This window comes from Leucoraja erinacea, chromosome 6 (assembly GCF_028641065.1).
Source record: "Leucoraja erinacea ecotype New England chromosome 6, Leri_hhj_1, whole genome shotgun sequence".
NCBI lineage: Eukaryota > Metazoa > Chordata > Chondrichthyes > Rajiformes > Rajidae > Leucoraja > Leucoraja erinaceus.
In genome coordinates, this window is record NC_073382.1 from 71,305,921 (window position 1) to 71,324,242 (window position 18,322).

The 18,322-nt window shown below is 41.9% G+C and overlaps 1 protein-coding gene across 3 annotated transcripts in view; it reads left to right on the forward strand.

Moving 5' to 3' along the window:
- The window catches only part of cep126 (centrosomal protein 126), a 104,795-nt gene that overhangs the window by 37,406 nt on the left and 49,067 nt on the right, over positions 1–18,322 (forward strand). For 2 of the 3 annotated variants that reach the window (XM_055637354.1, XM_055637352.1), the window contains exons 4-5: positions 5,067–5,178; positions 16,048–16,255. In XM_055637354.1, the coding sequence (XP_055493329.1) occupies positions 5,067–5,178; positions 16,048–16,255 (320 nt within the window). The remainder of the gene's footprint in view (positions 1–5,066; positions 5,179–16,047; positions 16,256–18,322) is intronic. The other variant, XM_055637355.1, reaches the window with a different exon arrangement.

An 18,322-nucleotide genomic window follows, 5' to 3' on the forward strand; every position in this document is an offset into this window, starting at 1 on the left:
AGGGAGGTTCTACTGCAGTTGTACAGGGTCTTGGTGAGACCACACCTGGAGTGTTGCATACAGTTTTGGTCTCCAAATCTGAGGAAGGACATTATTGCCATAGAGGGAGTGCAGAGAAGGTTCACCAGACTGATTCCTGGGATGTCAGGACTGTCTTATGAAGAAAGACTGGATAGGCTTGGTTTATACTCTCTAGAATTTAGGAGATTGAGAGGGGATCTTATAGAAACTTACAAAATTCTTAAGGGGTTGGACAGGCTAGATGCAGGAAGATTGCTCCCGATGTTGGGGAAGTCCAGGACAAGGGGTCACAGCTTAAGGATAAGGGGGAAATCCTTTAAAACCGAGATGAGAAGAACTTTTTTGACACAGAGAGTGGTGAATCTCTGGATCTCTCTGCCACAGAGGGTAGTCGAGGCCAGTTCATTGGCTATATTTAAGAGGGAGTTAAATGTGGCCCGTGTGGCTAAGGGGATCAGAGGGTATGGAGAGAAGGCAGGTACGGGATATTGAGTTGGATGATCAGCCATGATCATATTGAATGGCGGTGCAGGCTCGAAGGGCCGAATGGCCTACTCCTGCACCTATTTTCTATGTTTCTATGTTTCTATGATCAGATTAACCAAATCTTAACCTGATTTGGCATGGTCCACTTTTCTTCAACCTTGAGAAAAATATTAGAACTATACCCCTCTTGTTCTTGGGCAGACTACTCATCATTTATGAGATGTCTCTGTTTCCACTTACAACCATAGATTCCATTATTGACCATAAGGACGGAACATTTTTTTTGTCTTCTCTTGCCGTGGAGGAATAATCGACGAGAAAATAAACCTTATAATTCTGTGTGATTTGTAAACTGGATAATTTCCAGAGGTTATCTGTCCCCACCTGTTTGTCGAACCCCGACTTAAATATCGACAGCAGCTCTCATGTGACTAATATAATAACATTCACATAGTCAAACCACCTCCACCTCAATGTTGCTTTGCAGTCCATGAGAAGACAGATGATGACTGAAGATGAGATCAGGGCAGTTTCTGAGAAAGCACTTGCTGTAACATCCACCAAGAAGATCCTTGGCCTCAGACAGAAAACTAACAGACAGCTGATCCTAGACTTGCTCTGTGCCTTTGCACATGCATCATGACCCGCTGGGGACAGCACTGAGTATGAAGAAAGCACAGCAACCATGGTGAGCGCTGAACCTGCGGATAAAAAAGCCCTCTGGCTTTGATAGAAGAGTAGGCCTGGTGCTCCAACCAGCCTCCATGGAACAGTATCCTCTTACTCTTGAGAAATTTTAGCATAAATTGGATAGGCCTCAGGCATTTACCATCCTAGTCAAATTGAGTTTAGACTACGTATAACACAGAAGACCCTCTGCTGACCTTGTACAAGGTGAATCCTTCCCTGAGAAGTCTCAAAACTTTCTGGGTTAAAGCCTTTTGACTTAAAATTTTCCTTAACTGATGGCATTAACCTACAACCTCCAGTGTCTGACTGAATCAGAACATACATCAGATCCTTATGCGACTAGAATTGAAACGTAGCATCCACTTGGTGTGGGAATACGAGTTCCCTGTCAACTCGTCACAGTCAGAGTCACCCTCAAAGTGGAAAATATCATAATGCAACCCTGAACCAGGAATTGCTGCCGCAGTCCTCTGCCTGGAACGACCAATCTCAGTCGTCAGAGAGCACAACACATTATCTTCACCAAGGTGAGAGCGATGGCCCTGGGCCTAACAAAGGCCTCTGGCTAGGTCTGAATTGAGTAGGCCTAGGGTTCTAATCAGCCTCAGAGCAGTGCTTCCAGCCGTTAGTTTATATATAGAGGTGATATGCCAAGATACTGGAGCCCTACCCACATAGGATGATTCTACCATCCCCGCAGCCGCCTAAAATTCTCCCTGCAAGTCTTAATCTTGCTAACATCTCTCCTCTTCGGAGAGGCACATTGCAGGCGGTCGCTGCACTGGCCACGCCGTCAGCCAAATAAATTTCAAACCGCCAGCTCCTTAATGAGCCTCCCCGACGGTCGATGCATCGGCCGAGCCGTCAGCCTCTAATTTTAGCCGCCAGCTCCTTACGGAGCCTCCACGGTGGTCGCCGTCCTGGCCGAGCCGTCAGCCGAAAAGTTTTCACCGCCAGCTCCTTACGGAGCCTCCACAGCAGCAGCTGCACAGGCTGTGTCAGCGTCTCCGGACCCGCTGCCCCTATTTTCGGAGCAGCGGCCCGGTCCTGCAACAAAAAATCCCTTACCTGCCGGAGCAGTTTCAAACTGCTCCGATTCTCGCGTTCTGCGTCGACGTATTGACACGCATGCGGGCTGGCAGGCTCTTCACATAGTCACTCACGTGACTTCGATATAAAATGGTGGATTGCATTGACCTACAAATAAGAGATAAAGGAAAGAATGATAGAATGGGATGTGGAGAACAAAAACTAGAAAGAATTTTCTTGAATGAGGAGAAAGATTAATTCAGAGATAGAAAGGGAGAACCCAATAATGATATTCTGGGATTAAGGAACTATGAGTTTGTCACTATTACGTGAGGTAGTTGGGTGTAATGAGATAACCTTATCTGCCTTATGTAGAGGTGTGAAGCATACTTCAATGAAGGAAAAACTGTAAAAAATAAGAGTATGGACTCATTCAATTGGAACAGAAAAGTGTTTTCATAAGTTGAGATGGAGTGGGATGGATGCTGAGGGAAAGTCAATAAATTGTTAACAGAGACCAGTCTGTTGTCTAACGCTTGCCTGGGATATGCTCAGCCCAACTTCTTTAAAGTCAAGCGTAAACAGATGTCATGGGCACTGTGAAAACCAATTTCTACATGAATGGTCACAGACAACATGGACCGCACCTGCACCATTAAAGATTACAGAAATGGCATCCAGGACTGTGTTGCATGCTGTTAGATTCCTCCCAGCATGCTTGAAATACATTATCACACGAAACACCTGGCAACAACAGTGTGAAACGACTGTGAATTGCTGATTTCTTGCAGCTTGCATGGCCTCTTAGATTTAGTTATATTTTAGGTATGCTTTAGTTACCTTTCAGCTTTTAGTTTTTCAGTTTGCATGGTGCACAGACACAATGCTTTGCTATCAGGTTCTGGGGTTCTTTAAAAGAACACTGACTCATCATAATTGATGACATGTGTTTGCCAGTAGGTGGAACTATAGTGACAGATTTGTAAATCAAATAAACTGTAAATGCTGGAAATCAAAAATAGAAACAATCTCAAAGGGTATTTGGCTATGTTTGTCTTCCCACAGGTGCAGCCTGACCTGCTGAGTATATCCAGTGCTTTGTTTTTATTTTTCATTTTCTGACAGAGTTTGGCCCTTGAGCTATAACGCACAGGTTAAAGGAAAAATGCAATAATTTGGTGCTGGCAGTCCAAGGCACTTCAGATCTAATCATGTGTTTATTCTGCCTCCACCATTCCTTTATTCTCTTTTTTTAGCCACCCAATCAACTATTCTCAAATGTTTAAAATGTCTTCAATAATTAACACCAGTACATTATGGCTCAAAATTTTAATACCATAATGCATTTCCCAGCAATGATTGAAAAATGAATACACAAAATAAAATCCAACACTTTAAACATTTCCAGGGTATTTTGTGTCACACCAAAAAACCAACTGAGCATTTCTCAAAGTGATTCACCTTTACTGACATAATTCCCACAACATTCCCGCATGTAATGCTTCTTCTGAAGTATTACAAGGGAAATTAGTCTACATTAACCTGGCTTGATATTGGATGGATATCCCATTCTTGTATTTAACAATTGTTTCTGCAACACCCTAAAAAGGCATTGATGTTCCCAATTACTGGCACTTTGATGTCCTGCATTGTCAGACCCAGCCTACTGGACCTTATGAATTTTTCTTTGCAAAATTCCAAGTTACCCATCGGTCCGATGTTCCAACCACTAACCGTTCAATCCTCTGAGGTTCCACACCTGTGATCACAGCTCCCAGCTACACCTACTTCTAGCCATGACCTACAAGTCAGACTCTCTTCCTAGCCCCAATCATTCCCACTTGGTTATCCACTTTGATAAATTAAACTCCATGCCCCAATCGACCAAACTCCACCGATAGTCATCCATAACTTCCTGACAAAGCCTAGATCAGAACACGATGTTTTTAAATTATGCTCTTTCAGAAGCACTGAGGACTTAGATCTCACATGTTACTAATTTGCAGAAGTGGGCCCACAACTAAAATAGTTGTCAGAGTGCTGCTGCATTCCCCATCTGGGCATAAATCTTAAATCTCATTTTCAATCTTATTGCTAGTTTACATTGTCCCAAATGCTTAATAACATAAAACAGGCCAATTCTAACTTCTGTTTTACCCCATTTATAGTATTAATATATCCATAAAATTACTTTAATGTAATTTAAGAGAATTACCTTCACCTATTTTTTTATTTCTTAATGCAAAACAATATTATTAGTAACTGTACTATTGCCTCAACAGCCCTGCATATTAGAATCCAAATTTGCATTCAACTGCATTTTTTTTTTCAATTTGTTTCACAAAATGAACTTGCTCTGCAATGAAATTTATCATGAGCTGAAAATTTGGAAATCATTCCCTCTGCATGGTAAATGGAAAATGCTTTTTAAAATCCATTTCTTCCATTCATGAAATCTTCCACCTTCTCAAATTATGTCTACCCTCTGTTTCTTATTATGTACGCCAATCTCTATCCATATCATAATGTTTCTTCCCACCATTAGACATGCGGAAATTCAATTTGATGCCTCTTTAACCATCAAGGTTCATGATTATTCAGTGCTACAAAATACAACTGATTATTGCAAAATCTTATCATTAAATGAGTAAATATTCAATAATTTTATGAAAAAAAAAGAAATTTGAGTTATTTACTTAAAATCAATAGCTCGGTTGCTATCCTCTAACATTAATACCAATATTCCCTCTAATTTTCCAGGAGTATCAACAGTAATAATAATATTATTGAAACCTACATTAATGGCCTAATGTTCCACTTTATTTCTGTTTTTTCTCGAGGCCATAGAAACCAATCCATTCAATTAGATGCAGCTCTTGAACAGATTCATGGTTCATTTTATATGTCAACTTCTCCATCATCTGCTGTTGCAGAGCCCACAGTCTTCACAGGGTATGGATTTTCATTTTGACAATTAAAATGTATTCTAAGATATTAGAACATTGAACAGCATAAGCAATATTAAGCAAATTGTTTAAAGTTCTGTGATAGAACACTATTTTTAAATTGGGCCGTCTTAACATAGTTAAGAATTTTTTCATTATTTTTCTTCTCTAGGGAATGGAAGATGTGCTTTAAAGCCCCATAAAAACAATGGTTTAAAAATTGACTCGTTTCCCGTTACTAAATGACTATCTAATTAGGGATGGAATTGGAGGTTTTTGTCTGTTCAAAATACAGTGGAAATTCTGTGGAAATTAATGATTTGTGGTCAGTTCATTTTTCCAAAATAGCAAGAAAATAATTTATCATCCTGTTTGAGAAGAAAAACAGTCAAAATCTATCCCACTGTCCCACTGTCCCTTATATGGTTTGTGAATATATAAAACTTACTATGTTACTACATGTTAGTATGCATTATAATTTGTGATAAATTCATTCTCAAACTGTCACAATTGAATTATTTGAATTGAATAGGTGGGGAAAATGATTTCACAAAGGACTGGGAACTTAATATCCAAGGGTATACCCACCTATTGAAAAGACAGACAGGTGGGCAGAGGGGGTGGGGTTGCTCTGTTGGTGAGGAATGAAATTCAGTCCCTTGCAAGGGGTGATATTGGAACAGGAGATGTGGAGTCAGTATAGATAGAACTAAGGAATTGTAAAGGGTAAAAAATACCCTAATGGGACTTATCTATAGGCCCCCAAACAGTAGTCTGGATATAGGGTGCAAGTTGAATCAGGAGTTAAAATTGGCATGTAGTAAAAGTACTGCTACGGTGGTTATGGCAGACTTCAACATGCAGGTAGACTGGGAAAATCAGGTTGGTACTGGACCCCAAGAAAGGGAGTTTGTGGAGTGCATCCGTGATGGATTCTTAGAGCAGCTTGCATTGGAGTCTACCAGGGAGAAGGCAATTCTGGATTTAGTGTTATGTAATGAACCAGATTTGATAAAGGAACTTGAGGTTTAGGTGCTATTAGGAGGTAGTGACCATAATATGGTCAGGTTTAATCTACAATTGGAGGGAGAAGAGTAAATCGGTGTCAGTGTTACAATTGAACAAAGGGGACTATGGAGCCATGAGGGAGGAGCTGGTCAAAGTGACTGGACAGATACCATAGCAGGGATAACAGTGGAACAACAGTGACAGGTATTTCTGGGAATAATACAGAAGGTGCTGGATCAGTTTATTCCAAAGAGGAAGAAAGATTCCAAGGGGAGTAAGGGGTGACCGTGGCTGACAAGGGACGTCAGGGACAGTATAAAAATAAAAGAGAAGAAGTACAACGCAGCAAAGATGAGCGGGAAGCAAGAGGATTGGGTAATATTTAAGGAGCAACAGAGATAACTAAAAAGGCAATACCGGGAGAAAAGATGAGGTACGAAGGTAAGCTAGCCAAGAATATCAAGGAGGATAGTAAAAGCTTCTTTAGGTATGTGTAGAGGAAAAAATTAGTTAAGACCAAAGTTGGACCCTTGAAGACTGAAAACAGAGAATTTATTATGGGGAACAAGGAAATGGCAGATGAGTTAATGGGTACTTTGGATCCGTCTTCACTAAGGAGGACAGAAACAATCTTCCTAATGTACTAGTGGCCAGAGGATCTGGGGTGATGGGGGAACTGAAGAAAATCCACATTAGGCAGGAAATTATGTTGGGTAGACTGATGGGACTGAAGGCTGATAAATCCCCCGGGCCTGATGGTCTGCATCCCAGGGTACTTAAGGAAGTGGCTCTAGAAATTGTGGATGCATTGGTGATCATTTTCCAATGTTGTATAGATTCAGGATCAGTTCCTGTGGACTGGAGGGTAGCTAATGTTATATCACTTATTAAGAAAGGCGGGAGACAGTAAACAGGGAATTATTGACCAGTTAGCCTGACATCGGTGGTGGGGAAGATGCTGGAGTCAATCGTATAAGATGAAATAGGGGCACATTTGGATAGCAGTAACAGGATCGGTCTGAGTCAGCATGGAGAAATCATGCTTGACTGATCTTCTGGAATTTTTTGAGGATGTAACGAGGAAAATGGACAAGGCAGAGCCAGTGGATGTGGTGTACCTGGACTTTCAGAAAGCATTTGATAAGGTCCCACATAGGAGATTAGTGGGCAAAATTAGGGCACATGGTATTGAGGGTAGAGTGCTGACATGGATAGAAAATTGGTTAACAGACAGGAAACAAAGAGTAGGGATTAACGTGTCTCTTTCAGAATGGCAGGCTAGTGTGGGGTACCGCAAGGCTCGGTGCTGGAACCGCAGCTATTTACAATTTACATCAATGATTTAGATGAAGGGATTCAGAGTAACATTAGCAAATTTGCAGATGACACAAAGCTGGGTGGCAGTGTAAACTGTGAGGAAGATGCCATGAGAATGCAGGGTGAGAGGTTGGGTGACTGGGCACATGCATGGCAGATGCAATTTAATATGGATAAATATGAGGTTATCCACTTTGATAACAAAAACAGGAAGGCAGGTTATTATCTAAATAGTGTCAAGTTGGGAAAAGGGGAAGTGCAACGGGATCGGGGGGGGTCCTTGTTCATCAGTCAATGAAGGTAAGCATGCAGGTACAGCAGGCAGTCAAGAAAGCGAATGGCATGTTGGCCTTCATAACAAGAGGAGTTGAGTATAGGAGCAAAGAGGTCCTTCTGCTTGAGGAATTTGAGGAAGGACATTCTTGCTATTGAGGGAGTGCAGCATAGGTTTACAAGGTTAATTCCCGGGATGGCGGGACTGTCATATGCTGAGAGAATGGAGTGTCTGGGCTTGTATACTCTGGAATTTAGAAGAATGAGAGGGGCTCTTATTGACACATATAAGATTATTAAGGGTTTGGACACGCTAGAGGCAGGAAACATGTTACCGATGTTGGGGGAGTCCGGAACCAGGGGCCACAGTTTAAGAATAAGGAATAAGCCATTTAGAACGGAGATGAGGAAACACTTTTTCACACAGAGTTGTGAGTATGGAATTCTCTGCCTCAGAGTGCGGTGGAGGCCAGTTCTCTGGATACTTTCAAGAGAAAGAGCTAGATAGGGCTCTTAAAGATAACAGAGTCAGGGGATATGGGGAGAAGGCAGGAACGGAGTACTGATTGGGGATGATCAGCCATGATCACATTGAATGAAGGGCCGAAGGCTTATTCATGTACCTATTGTCTATTGTCTATAAATATTTCCGCATTCAACTCCTTATAATAATAATTATTATTGCGAGGTGAAGATCTAGTGTTTACTTCAGCTGAAATGAAAGGGTGGGAATAATTAGAACAGGATGCATAGATGTTACTTCAGTATTCATAGAATCATAGTCAGAGTGATAGTGTGGAAACAGGCCCTTCGGCCCAACATGTTCCAGCTACACTCGTCCCACCTGCCAGCATTTGGTTCATCTCCGTCCAAACCTGTCCTATTCATGTACCTGTCGAACTGCTTCTTAAATGTTGGGTTAGTTCTTGCCTCAACTACCTCCTCTGACAGCTTGTTCCATACATCCACCACCCTTTGTGTGGAAAAAGTTACCCCTCAGATTCCTATTAAATCTTTTCCCCTTCACTTTAAACCTATGTCATATATTTATTTTAAAGTTTTGTATTTTGAGCCCATAAAACATTATAGTTTTGATAAGTTAGGAGCATGACAGCATTAATGTAAATCTTTTTTTCAGTAGTCATCTTCACTAAAATTCCACCTAGAGAATAGTTTGTTATTTACTGTAAGTGTACCTATATCTTCTCATTTATTGTAATCATGTTTCTGAGCAACTGCCTTGTGCCTTCTGGTATTCCTTTTCAACCACAAATTATGAACTCTCAACGCAATAAAATTGGCTTTTTTAAACCAACTGTGAACAGGTAACATCTAAGAAAAAGCAAATAAATTAATTATGAAAAGGGAGCTTTTCATAACCAAAGCTTTCCATAACCGAAGGAACCTGCAGTTTAAATATAGTGAAATAATGTATAATCTCAGAAAATTTCAACAGATTCATACCAGTTATGAGAGCAGATCCAGGTTTCTAAAAGTTTGGACCAATTATGGTAGATCCAAAAATTCTGGAAACAAGTAGAAGATTTATATTTAAAACAAAAAACAACAAATGCTGAAAATGCCAAAGCAAAACCAAAAAATGCTGGAAGCACACAAGCTGGTCAAGTAACACCAGCAGGATAAGAAACAGAATTGATGTTTTAGGTCAAGGACCCTTCATCAGAACCAAAAATGTAAGAAGAAAAATGTTCTAAGATGCATAGAGAGAGAGTGGACAGAAAAGTTAAAATGTCTGTTATAGGTTACTTGTCAAAGGTCTAATAAATGGTCATGACCCAAAATATTGACTGAGAATTTCCAGCATTTTAAAGATATTTGCAGGTTTCCTTTGTTTTTCACAAATCAAAGTTGTCATATTGGTAAATACTTTAAAACACGGTGCCCATTTGGCCCTTGTGGTTGCGGAAGGTATTTTGGGTATAAAGGGCCTGTCCCACTGTACGAGGTAATTCAAGAGTTCTCTTGAGTTAAAATAAAATCAAACTCGTGGTAAGCACGTAGAATGTACGTAGCGGGTAGGTCGGAGCTCGGAACGTCTCTTAGTGGCTCGTAACGCTAACGGCAGGTACTCGGAAACGCGGTAAGCTCGTGAAGACTCGTGAAGATTTTTCAACATGTGAAAAATGTCCACAAGAGCCCCGAGTACCTACGAGCGGCTATTACCGTAATTCTCCGAGTTCGAATCGGGAAACTCGGGAGAACTTACCTCGTACAGTGGGACAGGCCCTTAAGGGTATTTCTTTTGCAGGTGGGCTGGGCAGGTGGTGAGTGCATGGATTCTCAACATCTCCCAATGTACAGGGGTTTTTTGGGCATAGGTATAGCTGTGGTAATATACACGTCACAACAGACCACAGACGGTGTTGATGAATATGTGGCGTTGTTCATAGTCTGGGTTTGGGGGGGGGGGGGGGGGTTGTTCATTTGTTGATTAAAGTCAACTGGAGGAATGCAAATGTAAGAATGGTGAGGGATTGTAAGTAGTATTCATGCTGTAAATACAGTGCCCTCCATAATGTTTGGGACAAAGACACATCATTTATTTATTTGCCGCTGTACTCCACAATTTGTGATTTGTAATAGAAAAAAATCACGTGGTTAAAGTGCGCATTGTCAGATTTTATTAAAGGGTATTTTTATACATTTTGTAGAAATTTTTCACCATGTAGAAATTACAGCTATGTTTATACATAGTCCCTCCATTTCAGGGCACCATAATGTTTGGAACACATGGCTTCACAGGCATTTGTAATTGCTTAAGTGTGTCCTCCTTATGGCAGGTATAAGTGAGCTCTCAGCACACTTTTCCAGTCTTTCCATCACCTTTGGAAAATGTTATTACTGTTTATCAACATGAGGATCAAAGTTGTGCCAATGAAAGGCAAAGAAGCCATAATGAGACTGAGAAACAAGAATAAAACTGTTAGAGACATTGGCTTACCAAAATCAACTGTTTAGAACATCATTAAGAAGAAAGAAAGCACCCGTGAGCTTACTAATTGAAAAAGACTGGCAGGCCAAGGAAGACCTCCACTGCTGATGACAGAAGAATTCTCTCTGTAATAAAAAAAAACCCAAACACCTGTCCGACAGATCAGAAGCACTCTGTAGGAGTCAGGTGTGGATTTTTCAATGACCACTGCCCACAGAAGACACAAGCTAAAGATGGCTGCAATGCAGTCCTGGCAGAGCATCACCAGAGAAGACCCCCAGCCCCCCCGCTTTTTTAGCGATGTTTCACCCGAGAGTTAACGGCCAGCCCAGCGGATGTACTTGGGTGACCGACACGGACGATTCAGTGTCTGCAGGAAGCACCAACCTCGCCCGTAACACACCGGGAAGGGGGGTGGGGGTCAGCAACTCACCGCGGTAGGGGTGGCCTGGTGGGCCGCTGAACCATGAACGGGGGGGGGGGGGGGGGGGGGGGGGGGGGGGGGGGTGGTGGCTGCCCAAACTCCTCATGGAGCCGTGAGGAAGCGAGCGACAGGAGGAGGGGCCCGGCTCCTGTGGTGGAACAAACAAGGAGAAGTTGTTCCAAGAGACGTACAACATGGACTTCGGTGATCACACCAGAGGCAATCGGTAGAGAGTGGAGAGACGGCGTTTCAGGAGACCCTTCACGAAGAGGGCTGGGCCTAGCACTGAAGGGGAAACCTTGTAAAGGTTTGGGAAGAAGGGCAAGGCAATAGGAGAGATGAGCACAAAATGCTGGAGTAACTTAGTAAGGCAGTATCTCTGGAGAAAATGAATGGGTGACGTATTTTTTCGGGTCGGGACCCTTCTTCAGAGATGCTGCCTGATCCACTGAGTTACTCAAGCATTATGTATCTATTTTCGGTATAAACTAGCATCTGCAGTTCCTACACAAGGTAAAAGGGGACCTAGGAGGATGCTCGTTCAAAGAGCGGGCTAGGCTCAATGGGCCAAATGGCTGCCATCCACTGCACCCATTGACTCCAGCAGCAATATTGGTGCCAACCACACCTCCCTACACGTCAACATCTCCAGCACAACACAACCCCTCTTGCCCAACCCACTGTCCAGCCCCAACACCCCTCTCTTCCACCCCCCCCCCCCCCCTCCACCACGGCGTACCCCACCCACCCTGGGGGCTCTGCCCTCCCTCGGGTTATGGGGTACTGTGTGTGCCACCCTCTCACTGACCCTGGGCCCCGCTCCCGGAGCAGTTCCGCCATCAACCGGTCCATCTACACGCCCGGAAACACAGCGATAAACGGAGCGGGCGCGAGTGCCCAGAAACCAGTACCTCAGTGACCTGTCACCCTGATCCCCTGGTAACCGGTTCCCCTGATAAATATCCCACCATTTATTGAGGTGAGGGATGGCCTGTACCAGTTTTTGGAGGTCAAGCAATAACAAAAATAATAATCACCTGCTCCTATCTCTCATGTAGGCTCTACATTATCTTAAAAATACTTCAAACAAAAAACATTGAAATCATTCTTCTACAATGCACTAAAACATGATTTTAATAATCAAATTTTAAATACTCCCTACTGTGGGACCCCCTCCCACAATCTCCTCCCGCTCGGTCATTCCGTTCCCTCGTTGGGTACCCCCGAGGCTGGTGATCAGTGATCGCTCAGCCTCCCCACTTTCAAAAACGCTCCCCGGCCCCTGTGCTGTGTCCCAAACATTATGGTGTCCTGAAATGGGGGGGGGGGGGGGGGGGGGGGGGGGGGGGGGGGGGGGGGGGCTATGTGTAAACACTGCTGTAATTTCTACATGGTGAAACCAAAATGTATAAAAAATAATTTTTTATAATATCTGACAATGTGTACTTTAACCACATGTGATTTTTTTTTCTATTACAAATCTCAAATTGTAGATTAGAGGCAAATAAATAAATGATGGATTTTTGTCCCAAGGGCATTGGATGTATAAAATTGAGTGCGTTTGTGTTTTGATTTTGCATCAAATTACATTTCACAACCATTCTTATTTGAATAAATCTTGTTATTTTTACATAAATGCTTCACATTGTATGGATGGAAGGAGGCATCTATCCTGCATTCTACCCACTGCGTGTTACTATGTCACTGAACTGCAGTTCCCTGAAAAAAAACATATTAACTAAATTCCACTATGCTGCTAATTTGGCATGCATTATAACCATATAACAATAACAATTACAGCACGGAAACAGACCATCTCGGCCTTCTAGTCCGTGCCGAACACTTACTCTCACCTAGTCCCATCTACCTGCACTCAGACCATAACCCTCCATTCCTTTCCCGTCCATATACCTATCCAATTTATTTGTAAATGATAAAATCGAACCTGCCTCCACCACTTCCATTGGAAGTTCATTCCACACAGCTACCACTCTCTGAGTAAAGAAGTTCCCCCTCATGTTACCCCTAAACTTTTGACCCTTAATTCTTAAATCATGTCCTCTTGTTTGAATCTTCCCTACTCTCAATGGAAAAAGCTTATCCACGTCAACTCTGTCTATCCCTCTCATAATTTTAAAGACCTCTATCAATTCCCCCCGTAACCTTCTGCGCTCCAAAGAATAAAGACCTATCTTAGTCAACCTTTCTCTGTAACTTAGGTGCTGAAACCCAGGCAACATTTTAGTAAATCTCCTCTGTACTCTCTCTATTTTGTTGACATCTTTCCTATAATTTGGTGCCCAAAATTGTGCATCATATTCCAGAATTGGCCTCACCAATTCCTTGTACAATTTTAACATTACATCCCAACTTACATTACATACTCAATGCTCTGATTTATAAAAGCCAGCACACCAAAAGCTTTCTTTACCACCCTATCTACATGAGATTCCACCTTCAGGGAACTATGCGCAGTTATTCCTAGATCCCTCTGTTCTACTGCATTCCTCAATTCGCTACCATTTACCATGTACTTCCTATTTTGATTTGTCCTACCAAGATGTAGCACCTCACACTTATCAGCATTAAACTCCATCTGCCATCTTTCAGCCCACTCTTCCAAATGGCCTAAATCTCTCTGTAGACTTTGAAAATCTACTTCATTATCCACAACACCACCTATCTTAGTATCATCTGCATACTTACTAATCCAATTTACCACACCATCATCCAGATCATTGATGTATATGACAAACAACAGTGGACCCAACACAGATCCCCGAGGCACCCCATTAGTCACCGGCCTCCAACCTGACAAACAGTTATCCACCATTACTCTTTGGTATCTCCCATTCAGCCACTGTTGAATCCATCTTGCTACTCCACTATTAATACCCATCAATTGAACCTTCTTAACCAACCTTCCATGTGGAACCTTGTCAAAGGCCTTACTGAAGTCCATATAGACAGCATCCACCGCTCTACCCTCATCAATTTCCCTAGTAAATAAATTCTTCAAAAAATTCAAAATTATTCAAACATGACCTTCCAGGCACAAATCCATGTAGACTGTTCCTAATCAGACCCTGTTTATCCAGATGATTATATATATTATCTCTAAGTATCCATTCCATTAATTTACCCACCACTGACGTCAAACTAACAGGTCTATAATTGCTAGGTTTGCTCTTAGAACCCTTTTTAAACAATGGAACAACATGTGCAGTACGCCTATCCTCCGGCACCATTCCCATTTCTAATAAAATTTGAAATATTTCTGTCATAGCCCCTGCTATTTCTACACTAACTTCCCTCAATGTCCTAGGGAATATCCTGTCGGGACCTGGAAACTTATCCACTTTTATATTTTTCAAAAGTGTCAGTACTTCCTCTTCTTTGATCCTCATAGTTTCCATAGCTACCCTACTTGTTTCCCTTACCTCCCATAATTCAATATCCTTCTCCTTGGTGAATACCGAAGAAAATAAATTGTTCAATATCTCCCCCATCTCTTTTGACTCTGCACATCGCTGTCCCACTCTGACTCTCTAATGGACCAATTTTATCCCTCGTTATCCTTTTGCTATTAATATAGCTGTAGAAACCCTTTGGATTTACTTTCACCTTACTTGCCAGAGCAACCTCATATTTTTTTTAGCGTTTCTAATTTATTTCTTAAGATTCTTTTTACATTCTTTATACTCCTCAAGCACCTCATTTACTCCATGTTGCCTATATTTATTGTAGATCTCTCTCTTTTTCCGAACCGTGTCCAATTTCCCTTGAAAACCATGGCTCTTTCCAATTATTACTCTTTCCTTTCAACCGAACAGGGACAGAAAGATTCTGTATTCTTAAAATTTCACCTTTAAATGTCCTCCAATTCTCTACTAGATCCTTCCCATAAAACAAAATGTCCCAATTCACTCCTTTTAAATCCTTTCGCATCTCCTCAAAGTTAGCCTTTCTCCAATCAAAAATCTCAACCCTTGGTCCAGTTCTGACCTTCTCCATAATTACATTGAAACTAATGGCATTGTGATCACTGGACCCAAAGTGCTCCCCAACGCATCCCTCCATCACCTGACCTGTCTCATTTCCTAACAGGAGGCCCAGCACTGCCCCTTCTCTAGTATGTACCTCTATGTATTGCTGCAAAAAACTATCCTGCACACATTTTACAAACTCCAAATCATCCAGCCCTTTAACAGAATGTGTTTCCCAGTCTATGTGTGGAAAATTGAAATCTCCCACAATCACTACCTTGTGCTTACTACCAATATCTGCTATCTCCTTACATATTTGCTCTTCCAATTCTCGCTCCCCATTAGGCGGTCTATAATAGACCCCTATAAGTGTTGCTACACCTTTCCCATTTCTCAGTTCCACCCAAATAGCCTCCCTAGAAGAGCCCTCTAATCTATCCTGCCAAAGCACTGCTATAATATCTTCCCTGACAAGCAATGCAACACCTCCACCTCTTGCCCCTCCAATTCTATCACATCTGAAGCAACAAAATCCTGGAATATTTTGTTTCCAATCACAGCCATCCTGCAACCATGTTTCACTAATCGCCACAACATCATACTTCCAGGTGTCAATCCAGGCTCTAAGCTCATCCACCTTTCTTACAATGCTCCTAGCATTAAAATATACACATTTAAGAAACCCACCACTTCTTATTCTCTGTTTATAATCTTTTCCTATTATCATTATATTTGATCATGTTTTCAATGATTTGTTATGGTGAGCAAAGTATGATTTATAATGTGCCTTGTCTCTAATATTGATGTTTTAAATAAGTTAAATTAAAGCATTAATTTAGATTCCAGAACTAAAATTCTAGCTAGAGTGCAGAAAGAATAATCTTGCAAATAATTTCTTTGGAATTGCATTTCTAGGGCCACTTGTTTATCCCCAAATCCACCAGCTTACAGGCAAGCTACAAATGTTTCCCACCACAAGAGTCAACTTTCAGCAGCTAAGGCTTATGCCAAGCTTATGCAAGAGAAAAGTGGTGTAAATTTGAAAAACAGTCGGTTACGCTTTCAGCAGGAGCTGCAGGAGACACAGCGTCTCCTGGGAGAGCAACAACTGAATAGTTTACAGGTACAGTGAAAGTAAAAACAATTTTACTATTATTTGTTCATAGGTTTCTTTCAAAATGAGCTGTTTTTAATATTACGAAGAGTTAGGGAAGATTTAATTTAGTGGAGCTAAATTTGATAGAGGCTATAGATGTGCATTGAATTGCAATGCAGAGTGGAACCTTGCCCATTCAGTGTAATGAAGCAGCAAGCCAACCTTATATTGCCTGCTCTTTTTCATAACTGCTTTACATGAAAAGTACTAGTGGTGCTGTTCACTGACTGGACAATTAAACAATGAATCTTCACCAGCAGTTAAAGCTAGCCTGCACTGTTTTGAACTAATCTAAATCTCTTAAGTGGTACATTATGATGAGAGCAGATGCTGGTAGATGTGCAGGAGAGGAATCTATTCTGGGAAATCTAAGAATGGCATATTCAGGAGATCAATTCCAAAATATCTGCTCTGCAGCGTGCATGAAGGATCATGTAGGATTTATAAGACCCATTGTGTCCACACAAGTCAAAAGGAAGCTGCCAGCCTGATCCACCTTCCAATATTATATCGAAAACTCTACAGATCACTGTTCTTCCCATACACTTCCTAGTACTCTTGAAATGTGATGTGAGTTTCTGCCTCCTCTGCTCATTCATGCAATAAATTCCAGGCTCATAGCACAAAAAAATCTGCTAATCTACATTTTCAAGCAAGCCATTTATATACATATATCCCAAAGAATAGAGGTCCTGGCACTGATCCCTGCCGAACACCACAGGTCACAGACCTCCAGTCAGAGAAATACTTCTCCACCACTACCCTCTGGCTTCTATTGCCAAGCCAATTCTGAATCTATTTTACCAAGTCATCCTAGATCCTATGTATCTTAATCTTCTAGATCAGCCTACCATGAGGGACCTAGCTAAAATAAAACAACGATAGCTAAAATAAAACAATTCCTCCACTTTGATGACCTCGAAAAGATCATCCACACATTTATCTCCTCCCGCCTAGATCACTGCAACTCTCTTTACACTGGCATCAGCCAATCTTCCCTGTCCCGCCTGCAACTGGTCCAAAATGCCGCAGTGAAACTCCTGACGGGCACCCGAAAAAGGGACCACATCACCCAGATCCTGGCCTCTCTCCACCGGCTCCCTGTGCGGTTCCGTATACATTTCAAGACCCTCCTCTATGTCTACAAAGCCCTCAATGGGCTTTCCCCCTCCTACATTAAAAGTCTTCTCACCCACCACTCCACCTCCAGGTCTCTCAGATCGTCCAACTTGGGGCTGCTGAATATCCCGCCTAGGCATAAGCTTAGGGCCGACCGCGCCTTTGCGGTTGCAGCTCCTAGACTGTGGAACAGCATCCCCTTTCCCATCAGAACTGCCCCCTACATCGACTCCTCTAAGTCAAGACTAAAAACTTATCTATACTCCCAAGCCTTTCCTGACGTCCACTGAGCAAGGGCTATATGTATATATGTATGTAGTTTGTTTGTTTATAACAAATGTAAAGCACTTTGGCCAACGAGAGTTGTTTTTTAAAATGTGCTATATAAATAAATGTGACTTGACTTGACCTTGCCAAATTCCATGTAGTCAAAATCAACTATTCTATACTCAATCATCTTTATCATTCCCTCACAAACCTCAAATCAAATTTGTACGCCATGACTCCCCCTGCACAAACCATGCTGACTGCCCCAAATATCCCAACCATGCACATTTCCAAATTCATGGTACTTGGAGTCAGCCCTCCCCTTTGGGTCCTCGACTTCCTGATCAACAGACCATAATGTGAGACGATAGAAGGCAAATCATTCTCTACAACAATCTTCAACGGTGGTGTCCCTCAATGATACGTTCTTAGCCCCCTTCTATACTTATGACTGCGCAGACAAATACCAATTAAATTCAATTTACAAGTTTGCAGATGACACCACCGTAGTGGGTCAGATATCAAATAATGACGAGATGGATTACAGAAAGGAGATTGCAAATCTAGTAACCTGGTGCCAAGATAACATCTTCTCAAAAACAACAAGACAAAGGAGATTGTCATTGACTTTGGGAGGGGAAACAGTAT